Raw genomic sequence first — 18,018 nt, forward strand, 5'->3', positions numbered from 1 at the left:
AATGGCAAATCATTTTGGTGTTGAGACAATTGGATAGTTGAGTGTTATAAAATTCCATCCATATATTCTGAGAACATTTTTGGTTCTTTAGTAAACATCCAATTTGTTAGCTGCAATACTGTCAGTGTATTCTCAAAATTTCTCTGAGTTGGCTTCCTCACTGCTTCTCATTCAATTTCTCCCAGGTTCCATCCCTTGGCTCCAGCTAATGTTCCAATGGCAGGCCATGAGTTAGTTCTCTTTAGCCTATGTGGTTTGACCAGCAATGATTTTTCTTCCATCTCACTCTGTGCATTACCTCCCCTCCCAGTTCAGGTTTTGAGTTACTCTTATTTATGCAAAGCTCTTGGGCCACTATCTCCTTTCCCCATCCAACACTGTCCTCTTCCTGACTGGGAACAGAGAAACATTGAAAACATGGCAGGAGTGACACGACACCAGGATTTAGTCCAACAGGTTTATTTGACTTCACCTGATGAAGGAGCAGCATTCCGAAAGCCTGTGATTTCAAATAAATTTGACTATAAGCTGGATTCATATGACTTCTGACTTTATCCACCCCAGTCCAACATCGGCACGTCCACATCATTGAAAAAAAAGCACAAGTAGGCCACAGCCCTTTGATCCTTCTCCACCGTTCATTATGATCATGGCTGATTATTCAACTCAAGAACCAGTCTCTGCTTTTCACTTCATTCCCTTTCATCCCTTTACCATCAAGTATTATATCTAACTTCTTGTTGAAATCATATGATGTTTTGGACTTAATCGCTTTCTGTGGCAGCTAATTCACCAGGTGAAGAAATGTTTCCTCATTTCAGTCCTAAATGATTTAACCTGTATCCTTAGGCTGCCATCCCTGGTTCTGGACTCCTCCGTTATCAGGAACATGCTTCCTGAATCTACCCTATCTAGTCCTCCTAGAATACTGGAGGTTTCATTGAGATCCCCACTCATTCTTCTGAACTCCAGTAAACACAATCCAAATTGATTCAATGTCTCTTCATACATCAGTCTGGCCATCTCAGGAATCAGTCTGGGAAACCTTCACAGCATTCCCTCTGTACATGACCATCCTTCTTCAGATAAGGAGACCAGCACTGCAAAAAAGCATAGACTATTAATGGAAAATGAAAGTTAAAATATAAAAGGAAACCACAGAGAGAAATAAATGTGTTTTCTGTGTTTACTGCAAGGTGCCTGTGTATGATTTATGTCCTAGTCAACAATCACAAAGTTCTGTGGCTTTGCTTTGAGTTTTGCTGTTGAAAATAATGTTTTCTCTCAGTAGAAATATTGTAGTTTAGCATCTTAAATCTATTGTTTTCTATTTTAGATCTCAAGATATTGGACCTTGGTAATCCTATCAAGGTGGGTCCTCATCTTGCTGTGAACTTGGAGAACAACATTGTGGTAGAATTTTGCCCTCATGGCCCTCCGATCCAATTCAGCACCATTGCAAGCCAGCACCTACAACTCATTTCAAATAAACTGGACGAGATTAAAGGAGGGAAAAACACAGTTATAGCCATTACCTTACTGGCCCATTTCACTCCTTTTCCTGTCGAAGTTTATATTCGAAGAATACAGAATGTCAGGAGGTCAATTCTACAGTTACTTAACAGGAGTCCAGATACACTGGTTGTAATAAAGACGGCCAATGTCCGGGAAAACCCCCCACAGATCGTTACCTATTACAGTGACTGGTACGCTTTTCAGATTGATTCAGTGATGAGGAAGATGTTCACAGGCATCAATGTGGTATTTGTAGATGCCTGGGAGATGACAATAGCACATTACCTTCCTCACAATATACATTCTGGGAGAATTATTATAAAAAATGAAATAGATGTGTTTCTTTCATATGTGTGCCCTTCTATAAAAAGATAAACACTATTTCACAATGTTTACCCCTCTTTAGAGTGGGTTAAAGCCACCTGACATGATGCACTGAGAAAGCAGCAAAGAAACTTCCATTACAGCTGGGAATGTGAATTCTGTCAAAGAATTGGCCTCCACATTCCTGGTGGAATGGAGAGACTTTAAGGTCTGCACGATGTCCTCTGTATTCTCCAGAAGCCTTGACAGTGCCAGGAGACCAGTACGCCAAGTCTCTCAGTGAGTATGCTCACCAATGCTCTCTGTATGCTGCCCTCTCAATGTTCCTGTAAGAGTTCTCTCCAACAGAACCGGTCTGTGACCTACCCCAACAGTGAGCTGATTCACTTGAAGCCCCCTCCCTTTGGTCTTTTTGGAGTCCACTCCTGTTCAGCAACTCATCATGTACTGATCCCAATTCTGTTGAATCTCCCAGTTATGGTCAGTCCCACAGATCAAGTCATAGTGCCTCAACATCCCTTATGTGGTTTATTGTCTCTCTCTTTTTATTTACCTATTGGACATGGCCTTCATTTTGTAGCCCAGCATTTATTGCCATCTCGAGTTGCCCTTGAGATGGTGGTGGTGAGCTGCCTTCTCAAACTGCTGCAGTCCATGTACTGGAAGTAGACCCACAATAACGCTAGGGAGTGATTTCCATGAATTTTACAAACCAGCACTGAAGGGATGGCAAGATATTTCCAAGTCTGGATAGGAAGGGTTTGGAGGGGAACTTGTAGGTGTTGGTGTTCCCATGTATCTGCTGCCTTTTTCTTCCAAATAATTGTGTTTGGGGTTTTGGAAGGTGCTGTCTAAAGATCTTTAAACAAATTTTATCATTAGGTGAATTTCCACAGTGCATTTTATAATGCACACATCCAGAACTGAGTGTTCGTGGTGGAGGGAATGAATATTTGTGAATGTCATTTCAAGCAGGTGGGATGCTTTGTGATGAGTGGTGTTACTTGTTGAGTGTTGTTGGAACTGCAGACAGATGGAAAGTATTCCATCCTATTCCTGACTTGTACCTTGTAGATGATAGGCAGGGCTTTGGGGATTCAGGAGGTGAGTTACTCACTGTAGAATTCCTTGGTTCTGAACTGCTCTTGTATTCTTAGGGTTAGGAGTTAATAGTAGGGTATTGTTATGAGTAGTATTTGAACATCAAAGTGTGGTTAGATTATCTCTTATTGGAGATCACCTGTCATTTGTGTGGTATGTATGTTATTTGCCACTTGCCAGTCCAAGTGTGGATATCGTCTGGGTTTTGTTGCACTTGAACGTGGACTGCTTCAGCAAATGGTACTGAACATTGTTCAATTATCAGTGAACATCATTCCTCTGACCTTATGGAGGAGGGAAGGTCATTTATGAAGCAGCTGAAGGTAGCTGGGCCTCGGTGAGGAATCCTTGTAGAGATATCCTGGAGCTGAGATGACTGACCTCCAACAACCACAACCATCTTCCTGCGTGCCAGGTATGACTGAAACCAACAGTGCGTTTGCCCCCTGATACCCTTTGCTTCCAGTTTTGCTTGGGTTCCTTGATGCCTCACTTTGTTGAATGTGACCTTCATGTTAAGGGCTGTCACTCCCACCTCACCTCTAGAATTCAGCTCTTTTATCCATGCTCGACCCAAGGCTGTAATGAGGTCAGGAGCTGAATGGTCATGGTGGAGTCCAAACTAAGCTTCAGTGAGCAAGTTATTGCTGAAGAAAGTGGGGCTTATTGGCCCTGCTGGTGACACATTCTGTCACTTTGCTGATGATTGAGAGTAGATTGATTTCTCCTTCATTCTGTGTACAGGACACACTTGGGCAATTTTCCACACTGTAGACCAGTAACGTAGCTGCATTGGAATGGCATAGCTGCTCAGAGCTATTCCCTTTCCTCCTGGATGTGCTGGGACTGGGCTGTTGGTGTTATTTTTGTATCTGAAAGTGTAAGTGAGAAGGGAGGGTTGAAGCTGGATACCATTGTCTCTAGGACAGCGTTCCTATGATGCTGAACACCATCTCCTTCATCGAACTGAGATAATAAAGTTGTACCTAATTCCACTGATTCTTTGCTGCTCTCTACTGCTTGTGAGTGGTCCTACAGGAATGGGAAGAATGTGAATGGCTGTATTGCACTGTGTTTAAGTGTTATACTTGCCAATGCTGTTTTGCTGGAGGTATGTGGAGATGATCCTCGATACCTGCACCCACTCATTTCAGAGGCATTCTATGAGGGTACGGGACCTCCCGGAAAACATGATCTCTATCTGCTGCCCACCTTCATGAGCACGGACTCTAGCACAGAACCCTCTCTGTGCCCTAGTTCTCAATTTCCTTTTTTGCAGAAACCACACTGTATTCAGCAGCATCCTCCTGTATGTAATTCCAGCTTTCTTTGAGAGGGATTGCCTTTCAGAGCTGGAGATAACTGTAACAGGTGCTGGTCTTACTTGCTGTGAAGCTCCATGTTTTTTGTGTGTGTGTGTGTGTCTGTGTGTGTGTGTGTCATGTGTGTACAGCCAGCCAGAAGCTGGGCTGTGTCCAGAAATCATTTGAACATTGATGCAGCCCATTGCCTCCCCTATACTGGAAAAACACACTCCTATAAATCTTTATCCAATTGACTTTTGTAACTATCGCGAATAAATATGAATTTAAACGCAGATACTAATTGCCTTTTTAATATCGGCACTAATCAACCAGGGAGATTAACAGCATATTGATTTGAATGTTCCTCTACAGGGGTGAAGGCACTTCCTCATTCGGTAATTTCAGCATTTTCCAAGGGACAGTTCCTCAACCTTGAGGAGTTCACAAACTGTTCATTTTGGGTGTGTGAGGCTTCAGCTCCTCGTTCAGGGTCACAGGCAGTTTCTCCTCAAATTGAACCTGCACTTCAGCCCCATGCTCCAAGTCTGTGGTCACCTGACGTGGAGAGGGAAGAGCAATTTGGAGAACGTCCTGGTGGGTCTGCTCCAAGCTCTGCCCAAGGTAGTCATTAACAGATTCAGGCAGCAGGCCATGGTGCAGGGCATTCCATGAGGCTGCCTACCTCTATTCCATGGTTATGTCCATGTCCAGCTGGTTTTTAAAATGGCGCACATTTTAAGGCCTTCCACAACTGCTGAGTATCACAGAGGCTGGAGTGAAGAATCAGTCCGAAAGACCAAGCTTTCATTTAAATTAGTAAGTCCTTTGGGGGTTTAAGTCTTTCATTATAGATCTCCTTTAACAACTGTCCATTGTCCATCTGATTTAATCTACTTTAATTTGGCTGAATTTGTTTCATGGATTTTTGATAATATTATACAAGATTTTGTTGCAGTATTAATCCACTACATATGATGCTGCAATCTAAAATAATTGATTATCAAGAAAGCGATTTGTATTTTGTTTTATAATTCACTGTCTGGTTTAGGATCCATTTATCAGGGGAGTATTTCTTGCAATTAAATGCATTTTACTTTGTTCAAATAATTCATTCTTTGCCATAACATACTGTTGTTGTTATCAGTAATAAAATTACTGTTTTGTTTATATTGGCTTTAATAGACTTTACTTTCACTCAGAAGATTACAATCTGGTATCTACCTTTGTAACAACAGCTAAAGTTCAGCCTGTATAGATTGAAAGTGGCTTAGTCTTCTATGCAATGTCAATATGGATAGATAGAATATCAGAAGACATTCTGATAGTTTTCGAGCAATATGTTATTTTGGATCTTATATTCTGCAACAAGATTTAGTTTACTAGTAAACTTATCGTAGAGATGTTGGACTATTTTGTGTCTTTCTTCACAGTAGATAACACAAAGAATTATTGGAATTGGGAAGTTTTAACGTATCTGTGAAACTTGAAAGATTAATATAAGAAAAGATAAAGTATTGGAGAAATCAACTGGATGAAAAGCTGACAAATTCTTTGGGATTGATGAGCCTATATCTGAATATTTCAAAAGTAATAGCACAAAGACTGGATGCACAATGTTTTCTGTCAATGATATCTGACTGCTCCCTTTCCCACAGCAAAGCTTACAGCTGCAAATTAATACGTTTAAATTACAAACATTGGTATATTCCCAGCCTTAATAACAATCACCTATTCTTCAATCATACATTATTGATTCCTGTTTCTGGTTGCTTACTAATTATACCATATTGGTTAGTATATATGTGTTGTCGTTAGTTTATGTAATTACACAGTTTGAAAAATGGTTTCCTCAGAATAATGCGAATACAAAATGGCATCTTGACTTTGTGTTCAGTACAGTGACCTAAAAAAGGTTAAGTCAAACTGAAATCTTAACTGAAAGGTTAAGTCAAACTGAAGTCCAGCCCTACTTACAGTGTAAAGGTGGCTCGGGGATGGATAGGTAGGTAAATGATTGGGTAAGTCTAAGGTGAGTGGGCAGGTGATAAGATGAATGAATGGATACTTCGTTGGTTCTAGAGTTCATAGCTGATTGTTCTTCACATTATCAGGGAGATGGGGTGGAACATCTTGAAAAGTGTGAGGTAATGCATTAAAATACAATACAACACAAAAACATACAGGAACAGGCCCTTCAGCCCACCAGGCCTGCACCAATTCCTGTTCCTTATTAAGATCTGCTACTTATTGCCCATGTGTGATATCTATCCCTCTGTTTACCTCCTATTCATGTGTCTATCAAGGAATGCCTTAAACGTTGCCCATGTGCCTGCTTCCACCAATTCCACTGGTAGTGTGTCCGAGGCAACCATCACACCCTGTGAAAAATTTTTCCTGCATTTCTTGCCTAAGCTTTTCCCCACTCATCTTTAACCTGTGCCCTCTTGTAGCTGACCTTTCCAACCTGGAAAAATCCTCTGATATTCACTCTATCTATGATGCACATAATTTTTGACACCTTAATCAAGTCGCCCCTCAGCCTCTGTCTTTCCAGTGAAAACGATCCTAGTTTATCCAACCTTTCCTCGTAACTAAAACCCTCCAGACTAGGCAACATTCAGGTAAACCTTCTCTACATCCTCTCAAAAGTACCCACATCCTCCTGGTGGTATGGTGACTAGAATTGTATACAATATTCCAAATGTGCCCTATCTACAGTTTGGTACAGCTGGAACATAATTTGCCAACTTTTTATTTGATACTGTTGCTGATGAAGGCAAGTGTGCTTTCTGCTTCTTGACCACTTTGTCTACTCGGGATCATGGACCTGTACATTCCGATCTCTTTGTATGTCAATGCTCCTAAGGATTCTGCCATTTCTTGTATAACTCACACCTGAATTTGATTTTCCAAAATGCACCTCGTATTTATCCAGATTAACCTCCATCTGCCACCTCTCTCCCAAAATCTACAATCTATTTATATCCTGTTGTATGCTTTGACAATTCTCCTCACTATCGGCAATTCCGCCAATTTTGGTGTTATTTGCAAACTTACATTTTCCTCCCAATCATTTATATTTATTACAAACAACAAAAGGTCCCTGATCCCTGAAGAACAGCACTAGTTATTTATCTCCATTCCAAAAAGTACCCTTCCCCTGATACTGTCTATCTTCAATGACCAAAACAGTTTTGTATCTATCGCACCAGTTCACCCTGGGTCCCATGAGATGTTATTTTTTGTACCAGCTTGACATAAGGTACTTTATCAAATGCTTCACTAAAGTCCATGTCGACAACATCTACTGCCCTTCCCTCATCAATCATTCTTGTCAACTCCTCAAAAAACTCAATCAACCTTCCCTGCACAACTGCATGTTGCCTATCACTAACAAGTCCATTCACCACCAAATGTGAAGAATTCCTGTGTCTCAGTATCTTCTCCAACAGCTTCCCCACCACTGATGTCAGGCTCACTGGCCTGTAATTACCTGGCTTACTTCTGTTTCCCTTCTTAAACAAAGGAACACTGACCATTATGCAGACCTCTGGAACCTTGCCTGAGGCCTAAGAGGATACAAAGATATCTGTCAAGGCCCCAACTACTACCGCCCTTACCTCCCACAGTATCCTGGGATAGATCCCATCTGGTCATAAGGACTTGTCTACCTTAATATTCACCAATATTTCCTCCTTCATTATGTTGACCTGCACGGGAGTATTACACACCTTTCACTAACATCAACATCCCTTACGTCCCTCTCTGTGGTGACTATCGATGTAAAGCACTTAACCCAACTGGCCAAAGATATTTTATAGCTTCTTTTAGCCCACCTAAGTCTCCATTTGAGCTCTCCCTACTTTCTCTACATTCTTCAAGGACTTTGTCTGCTTATAGTTGCCTAGGCCTTAGGTATGCTTCCTTTTTTTTCACTAAACTGATAATTTCCCATCATCCAAGATTACTGAATCTTGCATTCGTCTTTCATTTTCACAGGAACATGCCTATCCTGCCCTCTAATCAAGTGGTCTTTAAAAGACTCCCACAGTCAGATGTGGATTTACCCTCAGACAGCCACTTCCAATCTAAATTCTCCAGTTATAGAGTCATAGAGTCATAGCTTGCCCCAATTTAATACCTTCATCCAAGGTTCACTGTTGTTATTATCCAAAAGTATCCAAAAATGTATGGAATTATGGTCACTATTTCCAAAATGTTCCCCCACTGATCTATTGATCATCTGGCTGGGCTCATTTGTCAATACCAGCTCTGGTAAGGAGACCCCGCCCCGTTGGAACATCCACATACTGTTTCAAAAAAACCCTCCTGGACACAGCTAGTAAATTGCTCCTCATCTGAACCCCTGGCACCATGGGCATTCCAGTCAGTACGGGTGAAGTTAAACTCACCCACTGCAAGAACCCTGATGGTTTCATATCTTTCCAGAATCTGACACAGATCCTATTCTGTATTTCCTACTGGCACCTGGGAGGTGTCTATCAATCCCAGCATTGTGACTGTACCCTTCCTATTCCTTTAGCTCCATCTATAATGCCTTGCTGTAAGATCCCTCCAGGATGAACTTCCCCACCACAGCTACGATATGCTCCCAAACCAGTAATGCAATTCCATGATCTCTTTTGCTTCCTCCTCTGTCTCATCCAAAACATAGAAATCCCAGAATGTTAAGCTGCTAATCCGGTCCATCTTTCAACTCTGTCTCTGTGATAGTAACAGCTTAATAATTGTATGCATTAATCCAGGCTGTACGTTCATTCATTTTACCTGTTATACTTATTACATTGAAGCAAACAGTCCAAGTCTCCAGTTCTGCTGAGCTTAGCAATCCCTTCCTGACTGCTCTTCCTCTTAGCTACATTTGCCTTAGTCTCAAGATCTTCTCCGGTCCTTGTATTTGCTGACCTGCTGTTCCAGTTCCCAACCCCCCAGCCACACTAGTTAGACCCTCACAAGTGGCACTATCTGAGCTCCCTACCAGGATATTGCTGCCCTTCCAGTTTAGGTGCAACCCATCCTTCTTGTGTAGGTCCCACCTTCCCTGGCAGACACCCCAATAATCCACATATCTGAAGCCCTCACCCCTACACCAGCTCTTTAACCATGTGTTCAGTTACACTCTGTCTCTGTTGCTAGCCTCAGTTGCACATGGGAGTTACTACCCTCGAGGTGCTGCTTTTTAAGTTTCTGCCTAACACTCAGAATTGCTTATGCAAGAACTTGACATTCTCCCTACCTGTGTCATTTGTGCCAATGTGGGTAATGACTGCTGTTTCAGGATCCCCTGTACCCACTCAGAGACGTCAGACATCCTATCACTAAGAAAAAAAAAGTCTCCTCATTCTAGGCACTGGCTCTGAGCAAGCTAGTCAGACTGCATGTACAGTGCATATGCAAATAAAGAGCAACTTGGAGTTAGATCACCCCACCAACTGGTATGACTAACACTCTATTGGTTGTTAATTTACAACTTAAGTTTGAATTAGCTACCGAAAAACTACAGTTCTTACTTTCAAAGAAATCACACCCCATAACTTACTCACTATCTGAACACAGTTGAACATGTGGCCACAGAAATGGTGCTGAAGGGGAGGATTCAGATACCTGGATAATTGGGGCTCAGTCTGGGGTAGGTAGGACCTCTACAAATGGGATGGTCTTACACCTGAACCAAAGGGGTACCAATGTCCTGGGGGTGGGGGTGGCGGGTGGTGAGGCTTGCTAATGCTCTTCAGGAGGATTTAAACTAATTCAGCAGGGGGATGGGAACCTGAATTGTAGCTCCACTGTACAGGAAGTTGAAAGAAGAGAGGTCATGATAAGGTTTCAAGGTCGCAGGTGTGTACCGGCAGGCAGGAAGGTCATTTGAAGTGTGTCTACATCAATATCAGGGACATCCGGAATAAGGTGAGTGAACTTGCAGCATTGGGTTGGTACCTGGTCATTTCAGAGACATGGGTAAAGCAGGGACAGGAATGGTTGTTTCAGGTTCTGGGGTTTATATGTTTCAGTAAGAACAGGGAAGGTGGTAAAAGAGGGGGAGGTGTGGCATTGTTAGTAAGGGACAATATTACAGTAGCAGAAAGGATATTTGGTGACGACTCGTCTATTGAGGTAGTAAGGGCTGAGGTTAGAACAAGAAAGGAGAAGTCACCCTGTTGAGAGATTTTGATAGGGGTCTCCGAAAAGTTCCAGAGATGTAGAGGAAAGCATTGCAAAGATGATTCTGGACAGTAGATTCCTGTTATGGGATCTTTAATTTTCCTAATATTGGCTAGCAACACTGTAGTTTGAGGACCTTAGATAGGTCAGTTTTTGTCCAGTTTGTGCAGGAGGGTTTCCTGACACAGTACGTAGATAGGTCAACAAAAGGTGACGCCACATTGATTTGGGACTGGATAATGAACTGGGCCAGGTGTTAAATTTGGAGATAGGTGAGCACTTTGGTGACAGTGACTACAATTTGGTTAAGTTTACTGTAGCAATGGAAAGGAACAGATATACACAAAGCAAAAATTATAGTTGGGGGAAAGGCAATAAAGATGCACTTAGGCAAGATTTAGGATGTATAGAATGGGAAAGGAAACTACAGGGGACGGGCACAATTGAAATACTAAGATACAGACTACTAGACTAGATGGGATTGAGATTCATAAGGAAGAGTCGTTAGCAATTCTGGAAACTGTGAGAATAGATAAGACCCCTGGGCCGGATAGGATTTATCCTAGGATTCTCTGGGAAGCTATGGAGGAGATTGCAGAGTCTTTGGCTTTGACCTGTATGTCGTCATTATCTACAGGAATAGTGCCAGAAGCCTGGAGGATAGCAAATGTTGTCCGCTTGTTAAGAAGGGGAATAGAGAAAACCCTGGTAATTATAGACCAGTGAGCTCTACTTCAGTTGTGGGTAAAGTGTTGGAAATGATTATAAGACATAGGTCTTACGATCATCTAGAAAGTAATAAGTTGATTAGGGACAGTCAACACGGTTTTGTGAAGGGTAGGTTGTGCCTCACAAACTTTATTGAGTTATTTGAGAAGGTGACCGAACAGGTGGATGAGGGTAAAGCGATTGGTGTGGTAAAGTGTTTGATAAGGTTTCCCATGGTGGGCTGTTGGTGAAAATTCAGAGGCATGGGATTGAGGGTGATATGGTGGTTTGGGTCAGAAATTGGCTAGCTGAAAGAAGACAGAGGGTGGTGATTGATGGGAAATATTCATCCTGGAGTTCAATTACTAGTGGGGTACCACAAGAATCTGTTTTTGAGTCATTGCTATTTGTCATGTTTATAAATGACCTGGATGAGGGCGGAGAAGGATGGGTAAGTAAATTTGCGAATGACACTGAAGTCGGTGGAGTTGTGGACAGTGCAGAAGGATGTTGCAGGTTTCAGAGGAACACAGATAAGCTGCTGAGCTGGGCTGAGAGGTAATTTTCGAAAGAGAAGCGCTTTCTGTGTAAGTCATGTGACAGTTAGCAAAAGTCAATTTGAAGGTCATGGGAAAAAAAAAGAAAATAGACTTAAAAGGTAAAAATTGTTGAAGAATTGGATCTGGATTTGAACATTGAGGATGAGTTGTAAAATCCAGATAGCAGTCCGATTGAGTTGGCTAGAATTTAATTGCAAATAAATCAAAAGGAATTAGAATTCGGAAGGTTGAAAATCAAAAAAAATAAGTAAAAACCGAAAGAAAGATGTGTCAACATTTCAAAAACTGCGGGAGAAACAACAGAGAATGCTGGAGAAACTCAACTGGTCAGGCAGTATATGTGGAGAGAGAAAAATTAATGTTTAAAATCTCGTATGACTTCAGAACACTGTTAGTCAGTTTCAAAGTAAATTGGATAAAGATTTATAAGTGTGTGTTTTTCCAGTGCAGGGGAAGCAACGGGTGCATCCACATTCGAATGATTTCTGGACAGTGCCCAGCTTCTGGCTGGCTGCAAACACACACACACACACAACATGGAGCTTCACGGCAAATAAACATATAAATGTTACAGTTAACCTCCAGCTCTGAAAGGCAATCCCTCTCAATCAAAGGAAGATGGAGTTACATACAGGAGGATGCTGCTGAATGCAAGGGTGATCACTGCAAATGAGGAAATAGAGTACCAGGGAAGAGAAAGCATTCTGTGCTGGAGGTCGTGCTCATGGATGTGGGCAGTGGATAGAGACTATGTTTCCTGGGAGGTCAGGTATCCGCATAGAATGCCTCTGAAGTGAAGGAGAGCAGGTATCTAGGAGGTTCAATATCACAACCACCCAGCAACACTGTTACAATATGTTCAATGTCCTCACACTTATGACCAATGTCAGTGTCTCTGCACATTTTTGCCTGAATAAACAATTCTCTCCTCATATTGATCAATGTACCATATGCCCATTACTCACCCAACTGTATTTCTTAGCACTCAGGACTCTCACAGAATAATTCCATGTTTCAACACATCCTGCGATCCCAGCTGCACAGTTGCCAGCTCACACCCATTCTTCCCATGGAATACAGGGAGAACTAGCCATTTGGATGCAGAACTGGCTCGAAGGTAGAAGACAGAGAGTGGTGGTGGAGGATTGCTTTTCAGATCGGAGGCTGTGACCATTGGTGTTCACAAGGATTGATGCAGGGTCCACTGCTTTTCATCATTTATATAAATGATTTGGATGTGAACATAGTAAGTAAGTTTGGTTAGTAATGGTAAGTAAGTAATGGTTAGTAAGTTTGCAGATGACACCAAATTGGAGGTGTAGTGGACAGCGAAGAAGGTTACCTCAGAGTACAACAGGATCTTGATCAGATGGACCAATGGGTTGAGAAGTGGCAGATGGAATTTAATTTAGATAAATGTGAGGTGCTGTATTTTGGAAAAGCAAATCACAGCAGGACTTATACACTTAATGGTAAGGTCCTGGAGAGTGTTGCTGAACAAAGAGACCTTGGAGTGCAGGTTCATAATTGCTTGAAAGTGGAATCTCAGGTAGATAAGATTGTGAAGAAGATGTTTGTTCAGAGCATTGAGGACAGGAGTTGAGAGATCATGTTGCATCTGTACAGGACATTGGTTAGGCCATTTTTTGCAATAGTGTGTGCAATTCTGGTCTCCTTCCTATTGGAAGAATGTTGTGAAACTTGAAAGAGTTCAGAAGAGATTTACAAGGATGTTGCCAGGATTGCAGGATTTGCGCTACAGAGAGAGGCTGAACAGGCTGGAGCTATTATCCCTGGAACATCGGAGGCTGAGGGGTGACCTTATAGAGGTTTGCAAAATCATGAGGGGCATGGGTAGGGCAAATAGACAAGGTATTTTCCCTGGGGTGGGCGAGTCCACAACTAGAGGGCATCGAGTTAGGGTGAGAGGGGAAAGATATGAAAGGAACCTAAGGGGCAATTTTTCACATTTGGAATGGAAATGGTGGAGGTCAGTACAATTATAGCCTTTAAAAGGCATCTGGATGGGTATAGGAATAGGAAGGGTTTAGAGATTTATGGGTAAGTGCATGCAAATGGGACTTGATTAGTATAGGCTATCCAGTCAGCATGGACAAGTTGGACTGAAGGGTCTGTTTCCATGCCGAACATCTCTATGACCCTCTGACATACCTCGAGTGAAAAGACAGGGGGAAGAGGGAGAGAGAGACTATAAACCACACAAGGAGGTGGAGGCAATGTCACTTAGAGTCATAGAGATGTACAGCATGGAAACAGACCCTTTGGTTCAACTCATCCATGCCGACGAGCTATCCTAACCCAATCTAGTCCCACCTGCCAGTACTCAGCCCATATCCCTCCAAACCTTCCTATTCATATAACCATCCAAATGCCTCTTAATTGTTGCAATTTTACCAGCCTCCACCAATAGCCACCAGCTCCGATGCTGGGACTGACCATAACTGAGAGGTTCAACAGAATTGGGATCAGTACATAGTGAGCCCTGGGCAGGAGTGGACTCCAAATAGACCGGGGGAGGGGGCATCAATTGAACCAGCTCACTGCTTGGGAAAGTAACAGGTGAGTTCTGTTGGAGAGAACTCTCACAGGAATATTGAGAGGGCAGCATACAGAGAGCATTGGTGAGCATGCTCACTGAGAGACTTGGTGTACTGGCCTCCTGGCACTGTCAAGGCTACTGGAGGATCCAGAGGACATTGTGCAGACCTCAGAGTCCATCTGTTTCACTGTGAATGTGGAGGCAAACTCCATGACAGAACTCGCAGTCCCAGCTGTACTGGAGAGGTTCTTTGCAGCCTTCTCAGTACAACATCTCAGGTGACATTAACCCACCTGTAGCGAGGGGTAAACATTGTGCTGAGGAACCACTCTCTGGTTCCCTGTGGAAGCAGAAAGATGGAAGGAGCAGTGAGGCTGCCTCAGAATGAAGTCCTCGTGACTGCTGCAGTGGGTATTCACCAACATGATGTACATAATTGCACCCCAACTGCACATTAATTGTTCAGTAACTCAAGTGGTTCCTGTCTCTTTTGTTGACATGCACACAGTCATTAGCATCACGGGAAATCTGACTATCCTGACATTGCCATGGACTCACACTGCCGCTTCTCCATGCAGAGATATACAATAATGTACCCAGCATTCCTGGCCTGTCACCTCTCAAATGGACAGCAAATTTTGAAAATAGCATCCATTCTCACCCAGAAATGCCACTGTGATTTTTACAGTCACTGGCAGTGCCATCTTCCCCTTGATCCCAGGGTCCAGGTTGGAACTATCCTGTAACCAGCTCCTTGTTGACCTGAAACCACTTTGGACATTATTTCTCCTGCCTTCATTTCAACCAGAAGCAATCACAAAATGACCTTTGTAGAACACTGTTGCCTCTCTGTCTTCTCCCATTGTTGCTGAATGCCTGTGAAACTGTGGAGTAGATTTCTGAAACAAGAATCCAATCTGACTGAATATCATCCCCATGGCAACTCCAAAGGCTTCCAGTGCAGACCAAGCACACTTGGACTTGTGGCCTTCCGAACATGCTTCACAGCACACAAAGTGATCATGCCATCCTATGTCATTCGGGCTCCATGGTGTCAGCAGGAGCAGCAACTCTATGGATACCAATAGTGTGGTCAAAGACACCTAATGGTGTTTTTAAGTTTTGCATCTAATGATAATCCAAACCTGGTTGGAAGACATCTACTATAGGATTTCAACAGCCTTCCCATTTTAAAAGTCCATACACAGGTCTTTGTCACGGGCAAGTGTCCCCCTCGCTTAAAGGGACTGCCAGAAAAAGGAGAATACAGTGTTTATCTTTGTGTAGAAGGAAATACATATGAAAGAAACACATCTATTGCAGTATAATAATTTTCCTAGCATGTGCTATGGTCATCTCCCAGGCATCAACAAATACCATATTGATGACTATGAGTATCTTCCTTAACACTGAATCAATCTGATAAGCATATCAGTCACTGTAATAGATAATGATCTGTGGGGGGTTTCCCGGACTTTGGCCGTCTTTATTACAAGTAAAAAGTGAGGTCTGCACCTGCTGGATATCAGAGCTGAAAATGTGTTGCTGGTTAAAGCTCAGCAGGTCAGGCAGCATCCAAGGAACAGGAAATTCGACGTTTCGGGCCAGAGCCCTTCATCAGGAATGAGGAGAGTGTGCCAAGCAGGCTAAGATAAAAGGTATGGAGGAGGGACTTGGGGGAGGGGCGATGGAGATGTGATAGGTGGAAGGAGGTCAAGGTGAGGGTGATAGGCTGGAGTGGGGTGGGGGCGGAGAGGTCAGGAAGAAGATTGTGGGTTAGGAGGGCGGTGCTGAGTTCAAGGGAACTGACTGAGACAAGGTGGGGGGAGGGGAAATGAGGAAACTGGAGAAATCTGAGTTCATCCCTTGTGGTTGGGGGGTTCCCAGGCGGAAGATGAGGCGCTCTTCCTCCAACCGTCGTGTTGTTATGTTCTGCTGATGGAGGAGTCCAAGGACCTGCATGTCCTCGGTGGAGTGGGAGGGAGAGTTAAAGTGTTGAGCCACGGGGTGGTTGGGTTGGTTGGTCTGGACGTCCCAGAGGTGTTCCCTGAAGCTTTCCGCGAGTAGGCGGCCCATCTCCCCAATGTAGAGGAGGCCACATCGGGTGCAGCGGATGCAATAGATGATGTATGTGGAGGTGCAGGTGAATTTGTGGCGGATATGGAAGGATCCCTTGGGGCCTTGGAGAGAAGTAAGGGAGGAGGTGTGGGCGCAAGTTTTACATTTCCTGCGGTTGCAGGGGAAGGTGCCGGGAGTGGACGTTGGGTTGGTGGGGGTGTGGACCTGACGAGGGAGTCACGAAGGGAGTGGTCTTTGCGGAATGCTGATAGGGGAGGGGAGGGAAATATATCCCTGGTGGTGGGGTCTGTTTGGAGGTGGCGGAAATGACGGCGGATGATACGCTGTATACGGAGGTTGGTGGGGTGGTAGGTAAGAACCAGTGGGGATCTGTCTTGGTGGTGGTTGGAGGGGCGGGGCTCAAGGGCGGAGGAGCCGGAAGTGGAGGAGATGAGGTGGAGGGCATCGTCGATCACGTCTGGGGGGAGTCTGCGGTCCTTGAAGAAGGAGGCCATCTGGGCTGTACGGTATTGGAACTGGTCCTCCTGGGAGCAGGTGCTACGGTATTGGAACTGGTCCTCCTGACTCCCACAGCTACCTGGACTACATCTCCTCCCACCCTGCCCCCTGTAAAAACGCCATCCCATATTCCCAATTCCTTCGCCTCCGCCGCATCAGGTAGTGACACATCCAGACAGAATGCTCCCGATGGTACACCTATAAAAGTTGGCAACGGTATTCGCCGTCATGCCAAATGTCATCAGCTGCCTGAGGAAGAAGAGACGTTGTTGGGCCTTTGTAACCAGTGCATCCACATGAAGAGTCCAAGAAAGCTTGTTGTTGATAACCACTCCCAGGAGTTTGACACTCTCCACTCGTTTCACCTCTGTGCTGTCAATGTGTAGGGGGGCATGAGTAATATCCCGCCGAAAGTCAATGAGTTCCTTGGTCTTGCCGGCATTGAGAGCTAGGTTGTTCGCAGTGCACCATTTTTCCAGGTCTTCCACTTCCCGTCTGTTTTGTTGCCATCTGAGATTCAAACGACTGTGGTGATGTCATCAGCAAACTTGTAAATGACATTAGTCTGGGGCATTGGCGACGCAGTCATGGGTATACAGTGAGTACAGTAGGGGGCTGAGTACACACCCCTGCGGGGCTCCAGTGTTAAGTGTTAGTGATGATGAAATATTGTTCCCAATCTTCACTGTTTGTGGCCTGTGGGTCAGGAAACTGAGGATCCAGTTGCAGAGAGTGGGGCTTAGTCCGAGATCACTAAATATAGTAATCAGCCTCGAGGGGATAATAGTGTTCAAGGCTGAACAGTAGTCAACGAGTAGGATTCTTACATAGCTGCTCTTGGTGTCAAGATGTTCTAGGGAGGAGTGAAGGGCAAGTGATATGGCATCTGACATGGATGTTGGTCCGATAGGCAAATTGGAATGGGTTAAGGTAGTGGGGAGGCTGGAGTTGAATAATGCCATGACCAGCCTTTCAAAGCCCTACATGACCACTGAAGTTAGGGCCACTGGGCTGTAGTCATTGGGACATGTTGCATGAGCCTTCTCAGGCACAGGGATGATGATGGCCCTCTTGAAACAGGCAGGGACAGTGGCCTGCTGCAGGGAGAGATTGAAGATGTCCAAGAAGACCTCTGCCAGTTGATCTGTGCATGCACTGAGTGCACGGCCTGGTACTCTGTCTGGTC

The 18,018-nt window shown here is 43.9% G+C and overlaps 1 protein-coding gene across 1 annotated transcript in view; it reads left to right on the top strand.

The window, feature by feature from the left end:
- The window catches only part of LOC132820607 (NXPE family member 3-like), a 57,593-nt gene extending 55,703 nt beyond the window's left edge, over positions 1 to 1,890 (top strand). Inside the window, exon 5 of the mRNA XM_060832811.1 lies at positions 1,337 to 1,890. Within this exon, the coding sequence (XP_060688794.1) occupies positions 1,337 to 1,890 (554 nt within the window). The remainder of the gene's footprint in view (positions 1 to 1,336) is intronic.
- The last annotated feature ends 16,128 nt before the right edge of the window (positions 1,891 to 18,018 follow it).

This window comes from Hemiscyllium ocellatum, chromosome 12, assembly GCF_020745735.1.
Source record: "Hemiscyllium ocellatum isolate sHemOce1 chromosome 12, sHemOce1.pat.X.cur, whole genome shotgun sequence".
Taxonomy (NCBI): Eukaryota; Metazoa; Chordata; class Chondrichthyes; order Orectolobiformes; family Hemiscylliidae; genus Hemiscyllium; species Hemiscyllium ocellatum.